The sequence below is a fragment of the Poecile atricapillus genome, chromosome 9, assembly GCF_030490865.1.
Source record: "Poecile atricapillus isolate bPoeAtr1 chromosome 9, bPoeAtr1.hap1, whole genome shotgun sequence".
Taxonomy (NCBI): domain Eukaryota; kingdom Metazoa; phylum Chordata; class Aves; order Passeriformes; family Paridae; genus Poecile; species Poecile atricapillus.
Genome location: NC_081257.1, coordinates 22050078 through 22074126, shown reverse-complemented (window position 1 = coordinate 22074126; position 24049 = coordinate 22050078). Strand labels below are relative to the sequence as shown.

Sequence of the window (24049 nt, the reverse complement as noted above, 5' to 3'; positions counted from 1 at the left end):
TGTTTAATCTTTTCAAATTATTTGAGGTTTATTTTCAATCTCCTTCCCTGGTGGTTTCTCTGAGCTATTCAACATCAGTGAATTCTTTGTCTATGTTGTTTCCAGACTGAATAAAACCTTGGTGAAAGTGTCTAACTCTGACTTTTATAATCCACTTTTGCAGATTAATATCTAAACTGAGCTGTGCTTTCTGTCCAGCCTGCCTGGCATTCTCTCTGCTGCCTTCAGTACACCTTCAAATAATCACTGGTCCCAAAGAAAGGATTAATCTGTCATTTCTTATTTAAATCCTTTATCAATAAATATTTGAAATTAAGACAAATGTGATAAATAAGGGATTCAATTAACAACAGAGTTTTAGTGTTCTTTTCCTTTCAGGTTAGGTTTGGCCTTTATGCGTTCTGAAGTCTGTGGAGATTATTCAGTTTCTCTTGCAATCTTTTAATCTCTTCAATATGAAATATTTAAACTTTCAATATGTAATAATTACGAATAAGATCAAGATTGGATCTTAGAGCTACCTAAGGTAAATTCTTTCATTTCAGCTAGTGATGGCCTGAAAGCATTCAAGTTACAAAAGCCACATTCTCTGTTTCCTTTAAGGCAATATTGTCTCTGCCTCTTATTTCAGTGTTCTCATGTTTCAGACTTGCTGACTGAAAGAGCCAAATTCCATTTGCTTGATTTGCCTATAAAACCAGATTCTATAAAAACTTCTTTCCTTCTTTCCTTCTTTCCTTCTTTCCTTCTTTCCTTCTTTCCTTCTTTCCTTCTTTCCTTCTTTCCTTCTTTCCTTCTTTCCTTCCTTCCTTCCTTCCTTCCTTCCTTCCTTCCTTCCTTCCTTCCTTCCTTCCTTCCTTCCTTCCTTCCTTCCTTCCTTCCTTCCTTCCTTCCTTCCTTCCTTCCTTCCTTCCTTCCTTCCTTCCTTCCTTCCTTCCTTCCTTCCTTCCTTCCTTCCTTCCTTCCTTCCTTCCTTCCTTCCTTCCTTCCTTCCTTCCTTCCTTCCTTCCTTCCTTCCTTCCTTCCTTCCTTCCTTCCTTCCTTCCTTCCTTCCTTCCTTCCTTCCTTCCTTCCTCTCCTTCCTCTCCTTCCTCTCCTTCCTCTCCTTCCTCTCCTTCCTCTCCTTCCTCTCCTTCCTCTCCTTCCTCTCCTTCCTCTCCTTCCTCTCCTTCCTCTCCTTCCTCCCTTCCTCCCTTCCTCCCTTCCTCCCTTCCTTACTTCCTCTCCTTTTTGCTCATGAACTGCCTGAACACATCATTATTCCAAGACTCCTTTGATTCTCCTTTTTATCACCTCAGAACTTTTTACAGGTGGGACGTGTGGATTGTTCCTCCAGCAGGAGCCTTCCTTATTCCAGCTCCGAGGCACAAACACATCGTTGAGTTTACACTGAGTTTTAGTTCCTCTTTTGTTCTCTCCTTTACCTTCACTTCAAATTGGGGATGTAAAAATAGCAAATGTCTTCATTTCATTGATGCCAGTTCCAGCTCTATGTAGGGCAAATTCTTCCTGGTTTTGTGGCTCCATTTGAAATCTCAGTCAACATTCTGCTGTTTGATCTTTTTTGGTCAATAACGAGAGCAGCTTTGGTGACCCTCTCTCTGTTCCTCATCACGTGCTGTTTAATATTTGCAATTATGTGGCTTTGCTGCAGAAAATGTGATGGACAAGGCACATTCAGAGCACCAACCACAAAATGGAGCAAAGGGAACCCCCTGGGAAGCACTCCCCGTTCTGCTGTGGGCCTTGCTCTCCCTTTGCCCCAAAAAGCAGGGGAAAAATAGGCAAAAATATTTAAAAGTTTCCTTTTTTCCCTTTTTTTGGTAAACTTTGTTTCTCCCTGCCTGGCAGGAGGCAGAAGCAGCTAATGTCTCCCTGCTGAAAGCATTAACTGATTGCATTGTTGCTTGAGCACAGCAGCTGTCCTTATACATTTAGACTCCCAGTGACAACAAAATTAAGGCAGCCTCCCCTTCTGTCAGGCAATAAAATGATTTTCTCAACTTCTTTATTTCTTCTGAGAACTTCTTAGTGCCTGCCTTTCTCTGGCTGCAGCGAGATGCTCCATCTGAACTGATCAGAACGAAGGAGAGCATTTACTCGGTGCTTTCCAGAAAGGAAGAACAAAAAATTATCTGTATTCCAGAGTGCCCTGAGGGCTGATTTCCTCCACTTTTCCATTTGCTTTAGTTTGGTAGGTGTGGGTGGGTGCTTAATCTCATTTATGCCACCAGTGCTGTGCTCAGTAATTGCCCGTGGCTTTCTGGTGGCTGATGAAATGGATCTTGCTGTGACACCATGGAAAAGAGCAGATCCCTGGCTGGGAGGACGGAGGGTGCTCCTGCAGGGGCTGAACTCTTTCATTTTGGAGTCTGGAAGGCTCCTAAAGCTTTCTGCAGGGTGATACCATGGAATGCCTGGCAGGTTTTGTTCCCTGGCACGGGAAGGGCTCCCGGGGCGAGCTGGAGCCAAAGGCCACCCCACCCGCTCCTGCTGTCCTGAAGGGAACAGGGAAGGGTGAACCAGGCTTTTGGGTGTCCTGCAAGGACTGTGTTGGACTCTGCTGCTGCTCTGGGCTCTGCCAGACCCCACCCAACCAGGCATTTTTGGGTTTGCTGTCACATCTCCCACTGGCAGCAGTGCCAGTGGCACACCAGGCCAGGCTGGGGCTCCTGAATCACCTCCAGCACCCCACAAATTCCTTCTCAACAAATTCCTGCCTCTGTTTTTCAGGCTCACTCTGACTCACCCATAGATTTGGGCTTCTCTCTTTTCACTGTTGCCCTTTTTGTGTGACAATGAGGTGACAACAAGGCCACCTTCAAAAGAGAGGGAGAAGTCCCCCTTAGCTTCCCCTGCCAGGATCTTAGGATGACATGGAAGCAGAGCTGAGTAAGAAAATTATTTTAAACTCGGTCTTTTCTTCTTTCAATGACCTATTTTGGATACTCCTCCTGCAGCAGCCAGCCCACCTGTGAGAAGAGCATTGAAAGTGTCTCGCTGCTGCTGAATTGCTGATTTCTGTGGTGAAATTCTCTGCATTCTCAGCTGCTGGTGTTATGTATATCCAAAGTTAAATATGCATTGTTTTAAATGGGAAAATCACCCTTCAGTGTTTTAATAACTTGTTTTTCCCAGCTCTGATTGTGTCTCTTTGCAAGCAGTTGCCAGCTCCAACTCAAAAAACACCAAGTCTGCTATAACTTATAGACTACAGGGTAAAATCCCACAGCACCAGGCTACATCATCCAAATTTGCCACAGCAGGATCCTTCACCTATTTTCAGAAACATTTAGTTTTATTTTTTCCTCTCCATCTGACCCTTGCAGCTCAGCGTTGGTAATTAGCCCCCTGCTTCTCTTGTAGTTACTAAAAACCAGGGAAAAATAAATGTTTCCATTTGAAACCATTATTGCAAAGGCAGCGCCGTGGAACGCTGGAGACTCACTCCTGCTGTAAGGGAGATTTTCATAAAATGACACTCAGGCATTTGGGGGTGAGCCTTCAGAATTAAGAACAGTATATTTTCTTTTTTTCTTTTTTAATGAAAACTTGAGGCAGTGCCATTTCTGTGCTTCAGAGTCTGAACTCAGCTGTTAAAATCTCAGCTTGAGGTGTTTTCATCCTAAAAACCCTAACAAAAACCTCTCCAATTTGAAATAATAAAAATTACAATGTAAGCAACGAAAAAGTCTTTGGGAACATCATCTCTTCTGCAATGGTACCCAAAGGAAATGATGTTTATATGGAAGAATGGTCAAGCAATGATTCTCTATTTTTTAAATTGTTACTGCAGGAGAGTTGCAAAACAATTTCCCATCACACGTGGTCCAAACAGCTCTTGGAGATTTTTGTAGCAGTTCCCTCCCCAAAATACCTTTCCAATTATTCCAACTGCGCCTCTCAGATCAAACTCAAAGTTTAAGGATCCAGGAAAAGGCTGGATCAGCTGCTCAGAGCTTTCTGCAGACAGACAAAATCAAGCTGAGATTTCATTTTATCATTAATTACCCAAATCAAACCAGAATTTACCAAAGCCACACAGGAAGTGTTGCACCTTGTTGGCTCTGGGTCTGCCTCTCTGCCTCTTGTTCAATCTGTGGATTTAAATTTAAATCCTATTTTCTTCCTTCTGCAAGGGACATATTAGAACAGATGTTATTGACTGAGATCCTAATCCTACAGTGACACTGTGGCCAGCTCATCCAATTTTCTTATGAAATTTGATGGTTTTCTTTAAGCTTCAGCTGCTTGTATCAACCACTTGTTTAAGGGGCTCAGCCTTTCATTCATTTCAAGGGATTTCTGACAGGCAGGATTGAGGGCTGGGGCTTACACTGAAGGTTTAAAAAGCCCCACATGTCCAAACATCAAAATTATTGCTTGTTCTGGGCAGCAATTGTGACTTTTTTTAACGCTTTCACCCAGAAATAAAGGGGTGTGTTCAGCTGGCTGGATGGGGCTGAGGAGGAGCAGCCCTGACAGAAAAAGATAGGTGTTAATTCTTCGAGGAGACAGAAACAACAACCAGAAAATCATGATGGAGCACTTCTCCAAGGAGAAAAAGCTGGGACAATTGGGATTGTTCAGCCTGGAGAGGAGAAGCTTTGGGGTGACCTCACTGTGGCCTTCCAGAGCCTGAAGGAGCCGCAGGAAAGAGACAATTTATATGGGATGGAGTGGTGGGACAAGGGGAAGGGCTTCACACTGACAGAGAGGGGGTTTAGATGGGATTTGGGGAAGGAATCCTTCCCTGGGAGGGTGGGGAGGCCCTGGCACAGGGTGCCCTGGATCCCTGGCAGTGCCCAAGGCCAGGCTGGAGCTCCTGGGACAGTGGGAGGTGTCCCTGCCATGGCAGGGGTGGCACTGGATGCGCTTTTAGGTCCCTCCCAACCCAAAAAAATGCCACAATCCCAAAATTTGACAGTGTCCATGGCTTAGCTTGAAGACTCCATTCCCCCATTTCTCTCTTCTACACTTTGGATTATCAGAGACAAATCCAGAGCTAACGTCTCTTTGTGTGTTTTATCGAGTTCTCCTTTTCCCATAAAGGTTTTATTTACTCCACTCCTGACTTGATGCCATTTGCCTCAGAAATTCTCCTCAACTTCGACTTTTCTTGCAGCACAAAGGCAGCAGGAGAGCCCTTAAAGACATCATCAAAATCTTTATTTTCATGCCTTCCAAAGCCCCTGGAAGCAGATACTACACATCATTGTAAATAGTATTTCTCTTAATGCAATGATCTCGTTCTAATCTTCCAGTGGTGTGAATACGCTTAGAGAGATGGATGCTAAATAAATTAAAATGAGCTAAGAGAAGATGCTTCATAACCCTGGAAATATTGCAAGCATTATTTAAAGTAGTTAATATTTTTACTGCCTCGTGAATGCTAATCTCTGAGAAATCTCAGGTACCAAATATAGTTTTAATTCTCAATTTTAGTTCTCACAAACTGGAACTGTAAATTAATTTCAACACTATAAAAAGTAATAGAGACGTTTATTTTCTTAAGCAATCTGCCTCATTCAGCTGCAGACTGGGTCTGAATTAATGGTCCTGGCATGCTGAATACAAAATTAGTGATAATGTGAAATGCATGTAATGATAATATCTGCTGCAGGAGTTATAATGCTGGGGTCCAAATTTTTTCTCATTAATCTTCTCCATTACTATTAAAAAAAATGATACTGAGCATCCTCTCTGGCACTTGAGTGCTTTTATAGGGGTTTTTTTATAAAAAATTATTCTTTTTGCAGGATGAAAGTAGCCCGAGTGTGCTTCAATCTTTTGGGGATGTTTTAAGTGTAGAATTAAGGTGCCTGTTGCATTTCCATAATCCAACGTCAGGATAAGATAAAATGTTGGAGAAGTCACTGGATGTGACTCCAAAGTTCAGTCTGGAGAAAGAAAAGGAGTTGCTAAATGCTTCCTTTACTCAGAAAAATGGGAAAGAACAGCAAAGCCCCCGTGCAGCTCAACAGCAGCACACACTTTCCCTGTCCCACAAATTCCTTGGATGATGGACTGAGGGTTTATATGGATCTGCAGGAAAGTTTGCAGGAGTGCCAGGACAAGAGGTGAGAGGCAGAGGAGGGCACAAGGGGACTGAAAATGTGATCAGGAAAGGAAGAGAAGAGAATTCAAGGCTGTGAGAAGCACACGTGAAGAAAAAGTGGCTCCCAGCGATCCTGTTGTGCATCAGAAACCAAATTAAAACCTTTTCATTTCCTCTTTTATTTCATTCATTTGCTCTTTTATATTTCCTGTGAGTGACAGGGCATTGCCAGAGAGATTCAGTGCTTGGTTCCTGTCCCTAGCAGGGGCACAGGTCTTCCACTGTCCCTTGGCTCAGATCATGGTTATTCATGAGATTTCCTGCAGTCCTGGGGTTTGTCTCAGCGCAGCTCTGGCAGTGTCCAGGTGGCCCTGGGAGGTGTTGGAGCTGTGCAGAGCTGGAGGAGGGGATGGGATCAGGAGCCCAGGTCCCCCCAGGGTGGGCTCAGCCCACGGTGCCCTCTCCAGGCCCTTGGGGTTATTTGGAAGCTCTTGCTGCGAATAACTCAGCGCTTGTGGCATTAAACAAAACTCAAAGCAAATAGCAGAGCGAGAACAAACTCCAGTTTTAAAGGTGCTTGATCCTTAAAGGAGCTGCTTGAACCTGAGTGTGCAGAGAATGCCAGGATCACTGAGGCTGGAAAAGCCCTCCAGGGTCATCGAGCCCAACCTGTGCCCAATCCTTGGGGACTGAGTGCCACGTCCAGTCATTCCTTGGACACCTCCAGGGATGGGAACCCCAAACCTCCCTGGGCCACCCCTTCCAATGCCTGACCACCCTTTCCATGGGGAAATTCCTCCTGGTGTCCAGCCTGAGCCTCCCTTGGTACAGCTGGGGGACATTTCCTCATCCTTGTTCCCGGAGAGAAGAGACTGATCCCCACTTCCTTCATTTTTTCTGGCTGTGGGAGCAACTGATAGCCCAGAAAAAATCCAGGGGTGATGCTGGGGAGTCTGGGTTGGAGGTGGGAGCAGCTGCCTGATGCAGTGGTTCTGCCAAGAACACGGTGGCTTCCAAAGGGTTTTATACCTTATGCAGTGAAAGTGAAATATTTTGTGCTCAGCAGCGTTTATTTTGTTTTCTTTCCTTTGGCCTGAATCAGGAAACCATGCAGGAAAATCAGTATGCAGAGTGCAAGCATCAATTTAAATCTGCAAAGTTGCAGTGGGCTATATAAAGATTTATTAATCAAAATATTTGCAAAATATTGACTGTGCACGTACACTGTGAGGCCTGAGAGATCATCTGCAAAGCAAAGCGTGAATTAATCACTTCTTCTCATCCATTAATCTTTAAAGAATTAAAAAATTATGTAGCAGATATTTGTGGGTATTTTGCGAACTAATTTCATTCTCTAATTTCAAATTATTTCCACTCAACAGTTGTCGTGTAGAGGGAGGAAACAACAGCTCAGGGCAATCAGCCAAATTTTGGCTCCCACAACAGGGGGTGTTTCAGGGAAATTATTCCTGGATCCTTCCCGTCCTGAGGGGACAAATCCAGAGGCCAAAAATCCTGAGGGACAAAGCACAATCACAGCATCACACCGAGAGCATTTTGGTGCCTCTTTTGGCTTAAAGAGCTCTGGAAAACACAGATCTGAGGAAATCTGGTTAGAAGGATTTGGCAGCCCCTGTTCTCTGCAAAAAGAGATGTATTACAAGGGAAAAACAGAAGAAAGTGTGGTTTTGTTGGAGGAAAAAACCCTTCATGTTTTAGTATCCAGGTAAAGAATACCAGTGGATACACGGTCAGCATCCTGCCCACCTGGAACGGTGCTGGGAGCCTTGTCAGCCCTGGATATCCCAGTGATTCAAAGCCAAAGGCATCATTTGGGCTGGGCTCTTTAATTTTCTGAAATGCCCAGGTAGGTACCAGCACAGCCCAGCGGGCCCATGAATCAATAAATGCTGGCAGGCTTATTTTACTTAAAGTTGTGAAGTGCCACAAAGCAGCCCTGTTGTAGTTGATGGCTTTAATTTAAAGAAAATAATCAATTTGTAGGGCTGGCATGATGGGGAGCAACAGCCATGATTTTATTTCAGATGTTTCTTTGGCTGGGTTTATGAAGATGTTTTAGAAACAAGGTTTTAAAGCACAAGGCATGTTGTTATTTTATTTCCTCCAACAACCAATAAGTGAGAGAGCCAGGGCTGTATTTATAGCAGGGTGTGTTTATGGAGGAAATCTCGCAGTGGCTGGAGGAAGGAACACACATCTCCTAACGCAGAGGAATGATTGGGAGCTCCTGCTCAGGAATGTGGTGCCAGAGCTGAATTAGATAAATTATTCTGGGCCCTAGATAGCAATGTCTGTGCTCTCCCCTGCCCGCCAGTGCAGGATCCCTCCTGTGATTCCCTTTCTCAGGCAGCGAGGGAAAATCAGAAATGTGGTGCTGTTTTCATTACACAGCTCTCTATTTCCTGCTCCTCATGTATATATACACATTTCTGAGTTTGCATGCATCTATATTTTATATACATATGAGTCATCGCTTATTTACCAACATTTATTTTTTAATTTTATCCCTTTTTTTTTAAATTTCCTTTTGCTAAGTACACTCCCCTCCCCTGTTTTTCATTCCCTGGGGACAGAAATTCCTCCTAAGCGGAACAGTGGGAATATAAATCCATAACCCCAGACTATCCCTGACCTTAAATCCATTGCTTGATGGAATAAACTTCACCTTTTGTCAAAATTACACCAGCAGAGCACAGCTCTCCCTTCTAACTTGTGATACTTGGATATTGGGAGAGAGCTGTGTGCATATTAAATAGGAGGAAAGGTTTATTACAAGTTTATTATACAAGTCAGACTTTAAAAGACATTTTAAAAGCCTTGTGAAACTAAATGGCCTGGAAGAACTTTCCTGTTAGAGAGTATTTCTGAGCTGCAGCAGTGTGGGTTTTCATGGAGGTTTCCTATAGGAGCTCTTCATAGATCTGTGCTAATTTTAATTTACATATTTCACTAGAAAATGCAAATATACAAATATATAAATATATATATATAAATATGAATATAGCAATACTGACTTGTAAACTGAAAGCAGCACAGATGACATGAAATAAAAGTGTTTCACCCTCTAGCCAGAGAGCTGGGATATTTGAAATATTTGAAGGCTGGGGGGAGGATGCAGCTCTGCACCCTGGTACTTGTTAAAAAGTGGAATTTCCCTGGCCTGATGGAGCAGTTCCACCAGGAGAACAGCTCAGAGCTGATGTGATTAACAGCCAAATGTTTCAGAGCACAGAGCTCTTCCCTCAAACTGGGAAAACCCTGGAACATCTGGGATCAGGGGATGTCAGATTCCCTTCATGGCACTGCAAAGCCACGAGATGCTGCCAAAAACTCCAACTGCAGACAGCACCTTCCCCAAAGCTGCAGGAAAAGCAGGAAAAGCACCATCCCATCCTTTGGGGGTCACCTTCAGCCCTTCCTAGGAGCCCACCCCAGCTCCCATTCCTGGGGAAGGACAGAGACATCAGCTTTAGGAGCAGCAGGAAGCTCTGAAAAACACGGTCAGGCATTGAAGGGAGAAGAAGGAAGAGCAGATTAATCCTCCCCCTCCAAATCCAACCCCAAAACGCCTGCCTGCCTTTTTACCATCCCAGCCCTCCAGCTTCTCACCTGGCTAAGGCTGGATTTAGCCCAGGCAGGGCAATTGCAGAGGGGTTAAGCCTTGGAACTTCTTTCCTCTGCTCTGCAGCAGCGTTTGTCTCCTACTTTTCTCTGCTGGAAGCAGGAACACAAAAAAAAAAAAGTACTTCTGGCTCAGCCAGTGGATGATTTTTATCAGCTCATTTTAGTCAATAAAGAAAGAAGTCAATCACTCCTGGAAAATAGCACTTTCCAGTGCTGTATAAACCTGGCCAGTACAATTGCAGAATAAATCAATAACTGCATTAATCAATACGATGTAAACTGCTGATCTCTGTGGATAAATTGTACTGGTGTAAGAAGGCTTTCAAATAAATTCTAAACCCACTCAAACTGCACAGGGTTTGAATCTGCTGAGGGCACTGGGATCTGGGGAAGATTTGTGATGTTTCTCTTTAAAATCTCTGGGACAGCAGGGCTGCAGAATAATGTAATTAAATCATGGTAGGAGTGCTCCCACAGACCATTGCAGTGAGAGCTCCAGGAAAGATCCCTTCCCTCAAATTTTCCAGGAAAAGGGGATTTCAGGGTGAATAGGGTGGAGAGCCCTGGCACAGAATTCCCAGAGCAGCTGGGGCTGTCCCTGGATCCCTGGCAGTGCCCAAGGCCAGGCTGGACATTGGGGCTGGAGCAGCTGGGACAGTGGGAGGTGTCCCTGCCATGGCTGGGGTGGGAATGGGTGGGATTTGAGGTCCCTTCCAACCCAAACCATCCCATGATTCCCATTATTCCCATGATTTCCATGATTTCCATGATTCCCATGATTCCCACGATTCCCATGATTCCCACGATTTCCACGATTCCCATGATTCCCACGATTCCCATGATTTCCATTATTTCCATGATTCCCATGATTCCCATGATTCCCATGATTCCCATGATTCCCATGATTCCCACGATTCCCACGATTCCCATGATTCCCACGATTCCCACGATTCCCATGATTCCCATGATTCCCATGATTCCCACGATTCCCATGATTCCCACGATTCCCACGATTCCCATGATTCCCATGATTCCCATGATTTCCATGATTCCCATGATTCCCACGATTCCCATCATTTCCATGATTCCCATGATTCCCACGATTTCCATGATTTCCATGATTCCCATGATTCCTATGATTCCCACGATTCCCATGATTCCCACGATTTCCATGATTCCCATGATTCCCATGAGTCCCATGATTTCCATGATTTCCACGATTCCCACGATTCCCGCGATTTCCATGATTCCCACGATTCCCACGATCCCCATCATTTCCATGATTCCCATGATTCCCATGATTTCCACGATTCCCACGATTCCCATGATTCCCATCATTTCCATGATTCCCATTTCCATGATTCCCACGATTCCCATGATTCCCCTGAGTCCCATGATTTCCATGATTTCCATGATTCCCATTTCCATGATTCCCATGATTCCCATGATTCCCATGATTTCCATGATTCCCATTTCCATGATTCCCATGATTCCCATGATTTCCACGATTCCCATGATTCCCACGATTCCCACGATTCCCATGATTCCCATGATTCCCATCATTTCCATGATTCCCATGATTTCCATGATTCCCATTTCCATGATTCCCACGATTCCCATGATTCCCATGATTCCCACGATCCCCATCATTTCCATGATTCCCATGATTCCCACGATTCCCATGATTTCCATGATTCCCATGATTCCCACGATCCCCATGATTCCCATGATTTCCATGATTCCCATTTCCATGATTCCCATGATTCCCATGATTTCCACGATTCCCATCATTTCCATGATTCCTGGTTCTGTGACTCCAGGAGCAGCAAGTGGTGCACAGAGAAGGGAAGGCTGCTCCTCCACCTGCCTATTTGACAGCCCCAAGAGCTGTGGGAGGTTTGGCCTCTCCAGACACCCCCATTTTTTATAAAAACCCTGCATTCCATCACCCCAGTTTTTATTTTGCTTCTTACCATGACAGTAACCTGGTGCAAGGCTGCTGGCAGAGCCTCTGGATGGTTTATGAGGGAAAAACTGGATTATACCTGAGGAGATGGGACCCGTGGCAGCAGAGTGGTCGGAACAGAGGGATGAGACTGGGAATGTGGCTGGAAAACCAGCACAAGGAGACAAACAGCTTCATGAACGAGGAAAGGTTGTGCTGGAAATTTCACCAAAGCCAATCTGGAAAAAAAAACAATTGTTAAGAGGTGATGACTCCAGGGCAACAATTCCATTTATCTTATTGAACACACCTTACAAAAAACTTCTGGGACCCCTTAGCATTTCAGGATTATTCCAGTCCATTCCATAAAAATGACAAACATTTGTAGCTGCTTTCCAGTACTGGAATATATTGGTGTCTATAAAACAGGTTAAGTAAAGAAACAATGCACACAAAGTATGATTAATATGACATTTTAATTTCCACCTCAGACCTATTTTCAAGTATTTAGTGCTAGGAACTGACAAAGGAAGTTCCTAATAAAAAAGCCCAAATGATTGAAGCTATTTGGAGGCCCTCATTGTACTGTGCTGTCAAAATGTCCAACTGACCTTTTCCTCATGGTAAATTTTTCCAAGGAAGATTTTATACAGGCTATTTTTTAATAGTGCTGATTCCCCACCCTCTCCCCCAGTTTTTAGATTAGATAATGGTCACAGCAAGACAAATGTCAAACCCTTTCCCAGAGCCTGGATTTGGCCAGGGGCACTCTGTGGCTTGGAACCTTATTTAAATTTTTAGGTGGATATTTCTGAATGCATCATTAGCCATTATTTCACATGTTCCATTCAGAGGGATCCTGGAAGCCGTGTCCCTCCCATGAGCTCAGTCAGGAGCAGAAGGAGCCCATGGAAATTATTGGCACGTGGAAATGGAAATGGAAATGACAGTGGGAGGTGTCCCTGCCCAAGGGGTGGCACTGGGTGGGCTTTAAGGTCCCTCCCAACCCAAACCAGTCTGGGATTCTGTGCTTCCATGACATTGTGGCTGCACCTGCACCTGGAACCTCATTTTTGGGAGAACTGAGATGCAGCAGCCCTTGGGCACGTCCAGGGCAATTCTGGGGGGTGGTGTCTTGGAAATATCAGTGCTGGAGGGGAATAAACACGTTGGTTTATTCAAGCTCTGACACCTTCGCAGCAGGGAAAGCAAAGACATTGGTTTATTCAAGTTCTCACCTCTTTTGTGCTCCCTGAGCAGACAAAAATCCATGGAGGGGGGCACAGAGGATCCCCTGACACCACCCACAGCCCCCAGTGAGTCCCCAAATCTCCAGGAGCAGATTAATCCCCTCCTCCACATGGGAATTCTCCACCACTGAGGCACAGCAGATATTAATAAAATGCTTTTTTTGCACATTTACAACAGATTTGTTCGTGGATGTGATTTAGAGCTCAGTGTCAAGGCATCACCAGGGCTGCATTCCAACAACCCACAGAAAACAGGGAGTTTCTGCACGCCGGGATAATGTTGATTTAGGGGCTGGTACAATAACACACATGGGCTATTTTATTTTGTTTCTTGGCATTCCTATTCAAAAATTGCCCTATAAAGAAGGGAGAAGATGTTAAATAAAGTTTAAATGCTCGTAAATCACAAAGAAACATTGTGCTTGGAGGGAACGGAAACATTTGGAGAGGCTCAAAATTGCTTTTTTCATGGAGAAATATTTTGTTGATGTGTTAAATTCAAAATGAAAATCCCTGACTGTGAGTCTCTTTCATGTTTTGGTACTTTGCTTAGGTTATAAAAAGAAAATAGGTATTATTTTTCCAGCTGTCTAAAAACTCTGGCTAGTTTGTGATTTTCTCTAAAATCTGCTAAGTCTGGGCCCAAAATTCCCTTTACTGGGCACCTTTAAATGGGGTTTTTAATTCAGGTTCTTGGCTGTTAAAAATCAGGAGCACTGCAGAGTCTTTCTGTTGTTTTCATTTCAACTTCTGGTTTTAGGGGATTTGTGCTGTTCCTATTTCCAAAGTTTTTCCTGCAACTCTAAGTGGCAAAACTCTTTTTTTGACCCTTTCTCTTTTCTTTTTAATGAAAGCTGCCAGCCATGTGAACTCTTTCCATTTCAGCATCAGCTGCTTTAATAACATTTTCACATAAAAAGAGCTGGACTTTCAGTGCTTTGGGCTGCTCAGACTCAATTTGTCCTGGTGAAACACCAAAGAAGGGACTGGGGAGCTGAAGAGCAGAAAATGAACCTGCACAAGTTCTGCAGTGATTTGGGGAGGATGGGAGGGGCTGGATTTAAAGTTTTTCTCCTTAAGACTGCTTAGTTCTGCTCCTGAGGCAGAATATTCACCCTGGAAGCTCCAGCTCCAAGGGAATTCATCAAGGGAACATTGACTCATATTCCTGGGATTCCTCATTTGTCCCTCTTTTAAAAAGAGCTGCTCCCATGGGAGTGACAAAATGGGGAAATGATGAGTTTAAAGAGTCTGGTTTGGATCTGCTGCAGTGAGGAAAGAACATCAGTGCAGCACAAAAATGAGAAGAAATCTGAAGAAGTGATTCATTGTTTACATCCACTGCGAAGAAAAATGTTTTTACTTCATTAAGGTATTATCAGGATTTTTAATAGCACATTCACTTCTTTCTAAACCATTCTCCTCTTTTGAAAGCTGTGTTAAATCTCTTCCTAATAACTCCTGTGATTAGGAACTTTGTAGAAATCCCAGAGGACAGACTTCTGTTTTATTTCCAGAGCCTCCCTGTAATTAAGCATCTCTCAGACCTTCTATTGAGCTGTAACTGCTCTGCAGAAAATCTCTTTTCACTCGAATAAAAAGATGTTTTGGACAAAGTTAGCAAAGAATTACATTTATGTTGTGGAGTATAGGAATTTCAGATTTAGTTTAATGAAGGGAAATAAAAGGTACCTGTTATTTAATGTGCACAGAGTGACCAGAGGTCCTGCTGGACACCTGCTGGGAAGGAATGATGCAAAAAGCTCTTTCAAAACCAAATAGGAGTGGCCTCTATAAAGTATTTTATTGAATTCAGTGTGGGGGTTATTAAATAGCTGTAAAAGATCTTTAATGCCCCTTTCAACCCAAACCATTCCATGATTCTGTGAAGAGTTATTTGCTTGGACACCAATTTCTACCATGTGGTTTTGCAATGATTTTATCATTTTTTTGAGTTTATTTTCTGCCAGACCAAGCAGTGGGCTCTGTGAGGAGGAACCAAAGTTTTGGAGCCTCCTCTATGAATTCCCATTCCCACGCCCATGGATAACAAACACGGTTTGAAGTGTTCTTTGAAGGATTTCCATGCACAGCTGAACTTCTTTTACTCATTCATGCACTGACACATCCTCACCCCCATTCCAACAGTCCCCTTTCTAAAAATATTTGGGGTATTTGGTTATCTTGTAGTTCTAAATGTTTACAAAGATGACACAACATGGATCTGACAGCGGAGAAAAGAAAACAAACTTCAGAGCAAAGTGAGAAGGAAGAAAGGATTTCCCAGGAATGACATCAGGCAAAGAACTCCTTTTATCAGGTGTAGTTCAAGTTGGCAGGAGCGTGGCTTCAAGTCTTCAGCTGCATCTCCTGACTTGAAAGCCAAGCTCTGGTGTTTAATTTGTCATTCTGGGGACTCAGGAGATTGAAGGGCTTAATTAGCTTCTTTTATTTATATTTCAAGATGATGAAAATCAATGTTCTTCTCATTTACCTTCATGCCCAACCCAAAGATGAATCCACGCTTTCAAGCCACAGCAAAGAGTAACAAAATCAGGAGACACCAACTGATCCTGCTTAATGACAGATTTCAATCTTCCCTCAAAAAATATTCAGTATCTCTGGAAATTTTGTTGCTCAGAGCAGTCTTTGCATGGAAAAGTCCTTGAAAATGGAATTGAGAATATGTAAAGTATCTGAAGGCATAAAAGGTGCTGCTATTTCAGCTCTGGTTCAAGGCCTGCTGATGCCACTGAACATTTTTCTATGGAATTCACTGGGCTTTGGGTTGGTCTGTAGGAGACTCCTTTTATTTGAGTTCCCCTTTTCTGCATCAAATAGAACAGAGCACTTCAAATAATGTGTTTTATGACACCTCTCCTAATGCAGACAAGTGCAAAAAGTAAACAAATAGCCTTTATTTAATTGAAAGTGGGTTTTTTTAAACAGGATACATTGAAGAACATGAGATAAATAATATCCACATCACAAGAGTTTTAAATCTCTTCTCCCCTCCATGGCATCAGCTTGCACAGGTTGACATTCCATTAAAATGCTGTTCCAATAACAACTACTTGGAAAAAACATTGAGACCGCCCACGTGTCAATCCCAAATTAGGTTTGGCACCACTCTGTCTAATTAATGCACGCTGATTTATCCCTTCATTTCCAAGCCCATTTTTAAAAATTCATGGAATATTGATACCTAATATTTTCTTAATGACACACCACTTCTACCTCCCTCCCCCTCCCCAGTGTTGCTTTTTCTCAGGAATGTTGGTTATGGTGAAGAATTAAGATAAAATCTACACTTTTTATTTTTAAAAGTCCACGGCTGAGCATTGCTTGAACCAGCAAGGAAAAGGGTTTAGAAGAACAGAACTCAACAGCAGGATTCCAGATGTCAATGTGTGGTTTATCCTTTGGGATAATTTCATTGCTCCAGAGCTCAAACCTGTAAAAATATAAACAGACAGAGGTAAATCTGCGTCAAAAATTAGTTTTTCTTTGCATTTTAGCTTAACAGCAATCTGTGTTCTCTTTTCAAGATGAAACATTATCCACAAATATTGTCTCTATTTATTTGTTTATTAAGTTGTAGTGGCCATTTCATGGAGTAGGGTTTTGGATCAACTTCCCACTTTTCCTGTGAGTATCTTCTTTATGAGGGTTTTGATTGTTTTGTGGCAAAACAATCTGTAATGTATAAATATAAAAATTCTCCCTTTTCCATGCATAGCAAGTTCTTTATGAGAGCAGAGGTTGCACCCTGGGCCATGGGACAGGGCTGAGATCTCTGTCCCAGAAACAGCTCCAGAGCAGATTTAGGGTCACATTACGTGTGAGAACTTTGACTTTCCCAAGAAATCTTGTTCCTGTGTTCTTCCCTGAGCTCTGCAGGCCAGGGTAGTGGAGACCTGCACTCAAAATTAGGTGTGGAGCAAACCACATTCTCCTCTAATGAATGTGAGAGTATCAGAGACAAATTTACAAGAGCCAGCACCAAAAAGCACCAGGAGGGAGGACACCTATGGCAAGGGAAAAACTGGGAATCTGTTGTGCTTAGAGGCACAGATTTCTTCTTATGCAACAGCATTCACAGGGGGAAAAAAAAAATCTCTCACTTACTCGATATTTTTGGAATCCTAATTTCCTCACTGCTGCTGCCATCGCCACCATCACTAACGGTTCTTATCTCGATGAGATAATCTTCTTCAAACGGGACCAGAAGTTCAGCTGAAGTGTTGTTTGTCTCCAGGATATGGGCTTTGCTGTGCCTGTTCTGTCTGTACAGAATCTAAGCAGAAAGGGATTGGAAAATGAGAGTTATTTCATTTAGTTTTAAGTTTTAATGGGTTTTTCTGGGCAGGGCTGAGAGATTCTTCTGTTGTGTCCCAAAGTTTTCTGAGCATTCTCAGCATCCTCCAGGGTGTTAAAAGCAATTTAAAACAGGGGAATAAATTCTGCAGGATTTTGGGGTGGGTACCACAGCAGGTGGTTTCCTAGAACTCGAGGATAATCAAAGAATTCTGCACTGCAACCAAACTTTAAAATAAATTTTTATTTCCTTTAAAAGTAGATTTATGGGAGTGCTTTTTGATTCATTCACACAGATCTTTGTGTAAGTATCTTCCAGTCTCTTTTTTAAAGGTACATTTATGAACTGCCAGAGAGTGAGAATGTTTAAATGTGGTTTATGACTGCCTTTAATGCTTAAAGGACTGTTCTCTATTTCTTATATATTTGTGAAACTCTTTCCCTGGAGATGTGAAAGCAAGAAAGTTTAGGTAAGTAAGATTACAAGGGAACAGGAGAAATATAGGTTTGGGGACAGAAAATCCCTCTCTTGGGACAAAGAAGTCATACTCTGAATGAATATTTGTATAAACATCAGCCAACCATCCCAATAAATCCAGAAAAATTGGTGATCCAGGTAATGAACATTCACCTTCCACCAAATCTCTGTACATGTGTTGTAACCAAAATATCTGATTAATGAGAGAAAAAAAATCACTTACTTTGTAGCCCAGCACCTCAGACTCATTCTCCATTGTTTTCACATGCTCCCAGTTCAGGCAGATTTTGGAATTTGTCAGCTTCCAGGCGATGTTTGCTGGAGGTTGACTTGGTGCTTAAAAATAAAAATAAATATGATAATAACAAGATAAAGTGAATATTAATTTTCATGGTGTAGCTGAATGAGCTGCTGCTATGGGAGTAGCAAATGCTTGGGTGATCCAAACCTAAAAGAACAAAAAACCATTTTCCAGTCCATCATTGCTCTGGTATTAGTCAGAAAAAAGATCAGTTCATAGCACAGAATCTCTTACTGTGAGACTTCATTTGCAAAATTAGGCACAGCCTGACAGTGTCTGACAGTTCAAGTTATATTTGAGAGATTTTGTGGAAGGAAAATGTTGTTCCTCTCTGCATTTCCACGTCCTGGAGGATGTTTTGCTGTCTGGATCTCAGAAAAAGCCAAAACTGAGAGCAAACTACAGAAGCCAAGATTTCCATCAGCCAGGACAGGTTACAAAGAGCTGCACATGAAAGTCTCCATGTGATCCACCATGAAACATCGCAGGATTTTAGAAATTCTCAGCACAATAGGCTGAGAGCAGCTTTTTCAAAGGCTTTTTATGCCTAAGTGTGCAGACTTTGAAAATTTGCCTACAAGTGCCTGGAATCGAATCCGGTGTGAACATGTGAGGGTGGAACTGTGCCTTTGAACTGGAGCTCGGATTTAGGCCAGCACATCCTCTCCTGTTCCATGGCACATCCTCCCAGGCCCTGCTGGGTGGTGGCACAGGAAAGGATTGAAACAGAGGTAAAAATGAGGAGAGATTTGGAGAAACACATTCCAGCCCTGATTTTAAATTGTTTAACTCTGGCATCCTTCTCTTCCCCCCTGTATGTTGGTGATTGATGGATGTCACTTGGAAGGAACAGTTGACTTGGTGACAATTTCTTTCATTTCCCACAGAGATAAAACAAACTGATGGTCCCTGCTGTTTCATATCCATCTGCCTGGAGAAGTTTAATCCATCCCTCTGGGAGGGAATGAGGTGTTGGTGGAGCTCCCAGGTGAATCCAGGGATGTCCTTCCATCAGCCACGCTGTCAGTGTTGGAAAAGATTCATCTCGTTTATCTACTCTCACATACATCAAACTGCAAATTTATTTAAGAATGGCCTGAAAGCTCTTTGTTGCTTTCAGGAAACATTTTATATAAGGAATTGGATAACAAAATAGTCACAAGAGGCAAAGGATGTCAAATACTTCATTGGCTGTGCACTCTGAAGAGGTTTCAAATCACTCAAAAAATGGGTGAATTATGGCCTTGTCTGAAGCATTTTGACATATAAACTTAAAGCATCTTAATTAATGATCTTGAGGCTGAAAAAACACCACAGGAGTATTTGCAAAACAAAATTATCTGGGTCTTTTTTTTCAGCCAGAAACAGGAATAAGTGGTAAGAGCACTTTCCCAAATCCATAGGAATATCTGCAAGCAAAACCAAGCAGTTCCAAGTCTGGCAGATTATTTCCTCAATTAATTTCTTGTAATCAATGCCATCAGTAATGAAAGAAATCCCAAATATCTGCTTAAGTTTGTTGAGGTGTTGGAATTATTGTCATGGTTTAGGTAACACTTGGCTTCATTGCTGAACTGAGCTGAGGTTTATCCATGCAAGTATTTCTAATATCTATATGTAATATTGATGTGTTTTGTGTGTATATGTATTTATTTGTAAGGGAAAAAGAAGAGGAAGATGAAGAAAGAAAAGGAAAAGGAAAGGAAGAAACGAGAAGGAGAAGGAGAAGGAGAAGGAGAAGGAGAAGGAGAAGGAGAAGGAGAAGGAGAAGGAGAAGGAGAAGGAGAAGGAGAAGGAGAAGGAGAAGGAGAAGGAGAAGGAGAAGGAGAAGGAGAAGGAGAAGGAAAGAGGGAAGAGGAAAGAGGAAAGAGGAAAGAGGGAAGAGGAAAGAGGAAAGAGGAAAGAGGAAAGAGGAAAGAGGGAAGAGGGAAGAGGGAAGAGGGAAGAGGGAAGAGGGAAGAAGAAAGAGGAAAGAGGAAAGAGGAAAGAGGAAAGAGGAAAGAGGAAAGAGGGAAGAGGAAAGAGGGAAGAGGGAAGAGGGAAGAGGGAAGAGGGAAGAGGGAAGAGGGAAGAGGATTTTCTGGAATCCATGCCATCTAATGAAAGAAATCCATGCCATATAATCCATGCAGAAGAGAACATCTCCTTATGGAGCCATGTCCATGGTTTGAGGACACCAATTCCACCTCCCTAAGTACTTTTAACTGAAACCAGGATGTCACCTTAGACCTTGCATCGATCTTAGAGGAGAACATTTCAATCAGAATTGCACCTCCTTGGCAGGAGGATCGTTTCAGCCTTGCTGAGTCCCTGCAATAATGGGATGAGCAGAGGGCTGCAGGAATCCTGGATGCTGAGCAGGAAGACAGAGCTATTACTTTGGAGCTCCATCTCCCGCTCCAGGTGCACACTGTTTATATTCTCTTGACATATCGTCTCTTCTCTTATTGCAAGTGCTTGCATCTTCCACAGACAGAGCTTGAAATTTTAATCTATATATTTAAATATTAAAAAGGTTATTTTGACTTTAATTTTTAAATGAGCCATTAGCACAACCCTGAATTTGACGGAAGATGAAGTAGATGTAAAACAAAAGCAAATTTATTCCTTCTGTGTTTTGTCATTTGACTGCCATGTCTTTAACTTGTCTTTCATACAGATGCATGTAGGAATAGAGGGGAAAATTCCCAGAGATGAATCTATTTTTCATTGAAAAACTGACTGTGAGAAAAGTCATGGAATTGCAGGAAGGTTTGAGTTGGAATAGCACTTAAATTTCATTTCATTCAACCCCCTGCCATGGTCACAGACACCTTCCACCATCCCAGGCTTCTCCAAGCCTCGTCCAACCTCCTCTTGGACACTTCAAGGGATGGGTCCTGTTTGGGCTCTTCAGAAATATCTTCTCTGGCTTTATTTTTGATTGTTTTATTTACAATAAATATTTTTTGGTGGCAATTAAAAATCAATTAACTCATTCTACGAGTTGTTCCTATACTGCACTTGGAGTAATGGCTTGGACAGCATATAGAAAAGAGGAAATTTGGTGAAACTCAGGAGAAATATTTCTCTTTTATGCTAAAGGGCTGATCAATAATTTACTGGGAAAACAGAGTCCAAGGAAAACAAGACAGCAGAGGGCTTTTAGTATTAAATAAAAGAAAAAAGAAAAATATTAAATTGCTTTTATATCAATGTATCCCTTATGCTGCCCTCTGCAGTGCAAAGTTCAGAGCTCTCAAAACCCCTCTGCATTCAACAAAACCCCCTTTAAAACCCCCAAACCTAAACAGCCTCAGCCCAGAATCTCTGTTTGGACCTGTGGACATCCTTCCTCCACTGACTCTGAAATCCCCTGAAAGCAAGGGGCTGCCATTCCAAAGCAAACAGAAATCCTTCCCTGTGATTTAGGGCATGAGGAAGTTTCTCAGTCACAGATTTTGTTGTCTGACTTATGAAGAAATTTGGCATTTAGTTTTTTTTCGCTATTGAAGCGTTTGGCGGCGATGGGTCGTGCTGAGCTGGCATGTGCCTGTCCCAGCCGGGAATTTGGGACACTTTGTTGTTCCAAATCCGATACTCACGGGATTTTTTGGTGGTGACATTCACCGGGGTGCTGGAGGGCCCCGTCCCCGCAGTGTTGTAGGCTCGGACTGTTGCAAAATACACCGTGTTAGCTCTCAGGCCCGTGATGTTTTTGGCTGTCACATTCCCACTGACTCTGACCTTCCCAGCTGTGCTTTCCTTGGGATCATCTATCCAATATAAAACCTGAAAAGCGAGAACAAAGAACAGGCAATTCATTGTGTTCCAGCAATTAGAGGCTTGGCTAGGAAGCAGACATGCTGACAAGGAAGATTTCGAGGAATACAGGATTTTTTTGTCCTCCAATCTAGCAGGATGTAAACCCTGGCATGAATATTTATAGAGAAGCAATAACGTTTCAGAGACTGAATCCCAATTAAGGAACTAAATGAAATCCTTAAATTTACAGATGTCCAGAAGGAAACCTTTGATAAGGTAAGGAAGGATAAAAGCTTTGTTGGTTTTATGGTTGAACACAATGAAAGAAAACCTAAAGAGATACAAAAGAACATTTATCTCAATCATCTAAAAGGTTTTTAATTATTTTGTATCCTGGCTCTAGTTTTGATTCAGTGACCCCTATTTAGACCTGCTTTTTTTTTCAGTGAGTAATTGATTTAGGAAGGTTTGTGGACTGTACATGACTCTTATTACCTTCATTTATACATTGCAATGATAGGACAGAATTTAAAGTGGTTTTGACTTGTTTTCCTCTTATCTACAAATTTAAAAAAAAAAAAAGAAAGTAGAAAACAGAAAAGAAATTGCTTCACTGTGCAAGAAAAATGAAAAGGAACGGTATCTGACATTACTTAATCCTGAAATCAAAGAATCATTTAGGTTGGAAAATATCTTTAAGTCGAACCATTAACTCAGCAATGCCAAGGCTGCACTAAACCATGTCCCCAAGGGCCACATGCACGTGGCTTTTAAATCCCTGCAGGGATGGGAACTCCACCACTGCCCTCTTCAAACATTTGAGTTAATTGTTAGACCTAATGGTCTTAAAGGTCTTTTCCAGCCTAAATGATTTTATGACTCTAAGAGGAGGGAGAAGTTAAAATCCTTTCAATGCACCACAGCACAAGCTCTGGGTAGCGCTGGAGGGAATTCATCCTGCCCTGTTCTGTCCCCAGATCTGAGCACAAAAGTTCTGGGACAGAGCTGCAGTTCTGGGCTGTAAATCCTCCTGATTCTCTCAGGTGGGTTGTTGTTAATGAGAGTCAGGAGAACAGCTCCATGTTCTGCTGACTTGGAAGCAGCCGTTTGTTGACTGGGAGGAGGAACCAGAAGGCCAGAAGGATTCTGGACAGGAAAGGGACATCTTCAAGGTGTCAGAGCCCCTCACCTCACAGCCCAGCCCTCACCTCGTAACCCAGGACCCTTCCCGTGTGCCGGTTCCAGGGGATGGGCAGCCAGGACACTTCCACCGCCGCCGCCGACACGCTCAGCGCCGAGGCGCCCGCCGGGGCCATCTGTGGCTCTGGGACAGGAAAACACAGCTGCTGGGACATGGGAGTGATCACAGACACTGAGCAACAGGAGGGAGAGCCCCTGCTGTAACCACGAGCTGTACTCTCCACTTATGGTGGAATGGCAGCAAAACCTGTTCTCAGAATTGGTCATTCCCCATCTGCTGGAGCAGATTTTCAGAGATCGGCTCCACTGAGCGGTCTGAGGAACCAAATGCTCTGACAGCAACACCTTTGAGTGTCTCCCGGTTTTCCCAACACACTCAGCAGCAGCACCTTGGAGACAAATTAGTTGAAACAGGGCCTCCACTGAAAATCATGCTGAAATTTTGCTCCTTGCTATTTTTACTTCAGATTCCCATCCCCTGCCTCATGTCTGTTACAAATATCCAATGAGCAGGTTTGAGCAGGGTCCTTAAAAACCCTGTGAGATCTGCCTGATCATACCTGTGACCTATTGCTGCTGCACACCCATTACTACTAGGAGTAACTTGTGTTACCATCCTCTCCTGAGTAGATGATGGAAATGGAGCTCAGGGTCCCTTCTCCTTCGTTGTTGTAGACACCAACTTTCACCTCGAAAGGAGAGAGGGGTGTGATGCTCTCATTCCTATAAATGTATTTGCTGGATTCCACCGAGGCCACCACAGCTTTGGTCCAGGTTGTTGAGCCCAGGGGACGGAACATGACGATGTAGCCAAAACCTTCCCCGTTCTGGAGTTCTTCTGACACTGGCTGCGGTGACAAGGCAGTCAATAAAGGTTTGAATGTATCCACAGTTTTAATTGAATCTTCATTCCCTGACTATATTTTAGTGGTATTGATTTAGCTGGCTGTGCCTTGGAGAAGATAATAATGTTTGCTTCATCCGTCAATGTAATATTGAAATAAAAATCAAAATAATAAATCTATCGGGGCAATTGATTTAGAAACAAAAGGTCTGATCAGCTCCATTAAAGTTGTCTCTTTCAGGCATGAAGTTTGCAAAATTAAAAGCG

General features: G+C 42.9%; 1 protein-coding gene across 1 annotated transcript in view; it reads right to left on the bottom strand.

The window, feature by feature from the left end:
* Positions 1-16218: 16218 nt before the first annotated feature.
* CNTN6 (contactin 6) overlaps positions 16219-24049 on the bottom strand; it is a 73534-nt gene continuing 65703 nt past the window's right edge. Inside the window, exons 15-20 of the mRNA XM_058844934.1 lie at positions 23552-23786; positions 22947-23062; positions 21579-21765; positions 17917-18029; positions 17027-17195; positions 16219-16352 (exon numbers count right to left, since the gene is read on the bottom strand). Coding sequence (XP_058700917.1) covers positions 16219-16352; positions 17027-17195; positions 17917-18029; positions 21579-21765; positions 22947-23062; positions 23552-23786 — 954 coding nt within the window. The remainder of the gene's footprint in view (positions 16353-17026; positions 17196-17916; positions 18030-21578; positions 21766-22946; positions 23063-23551; positions 23787-24049) is intronic.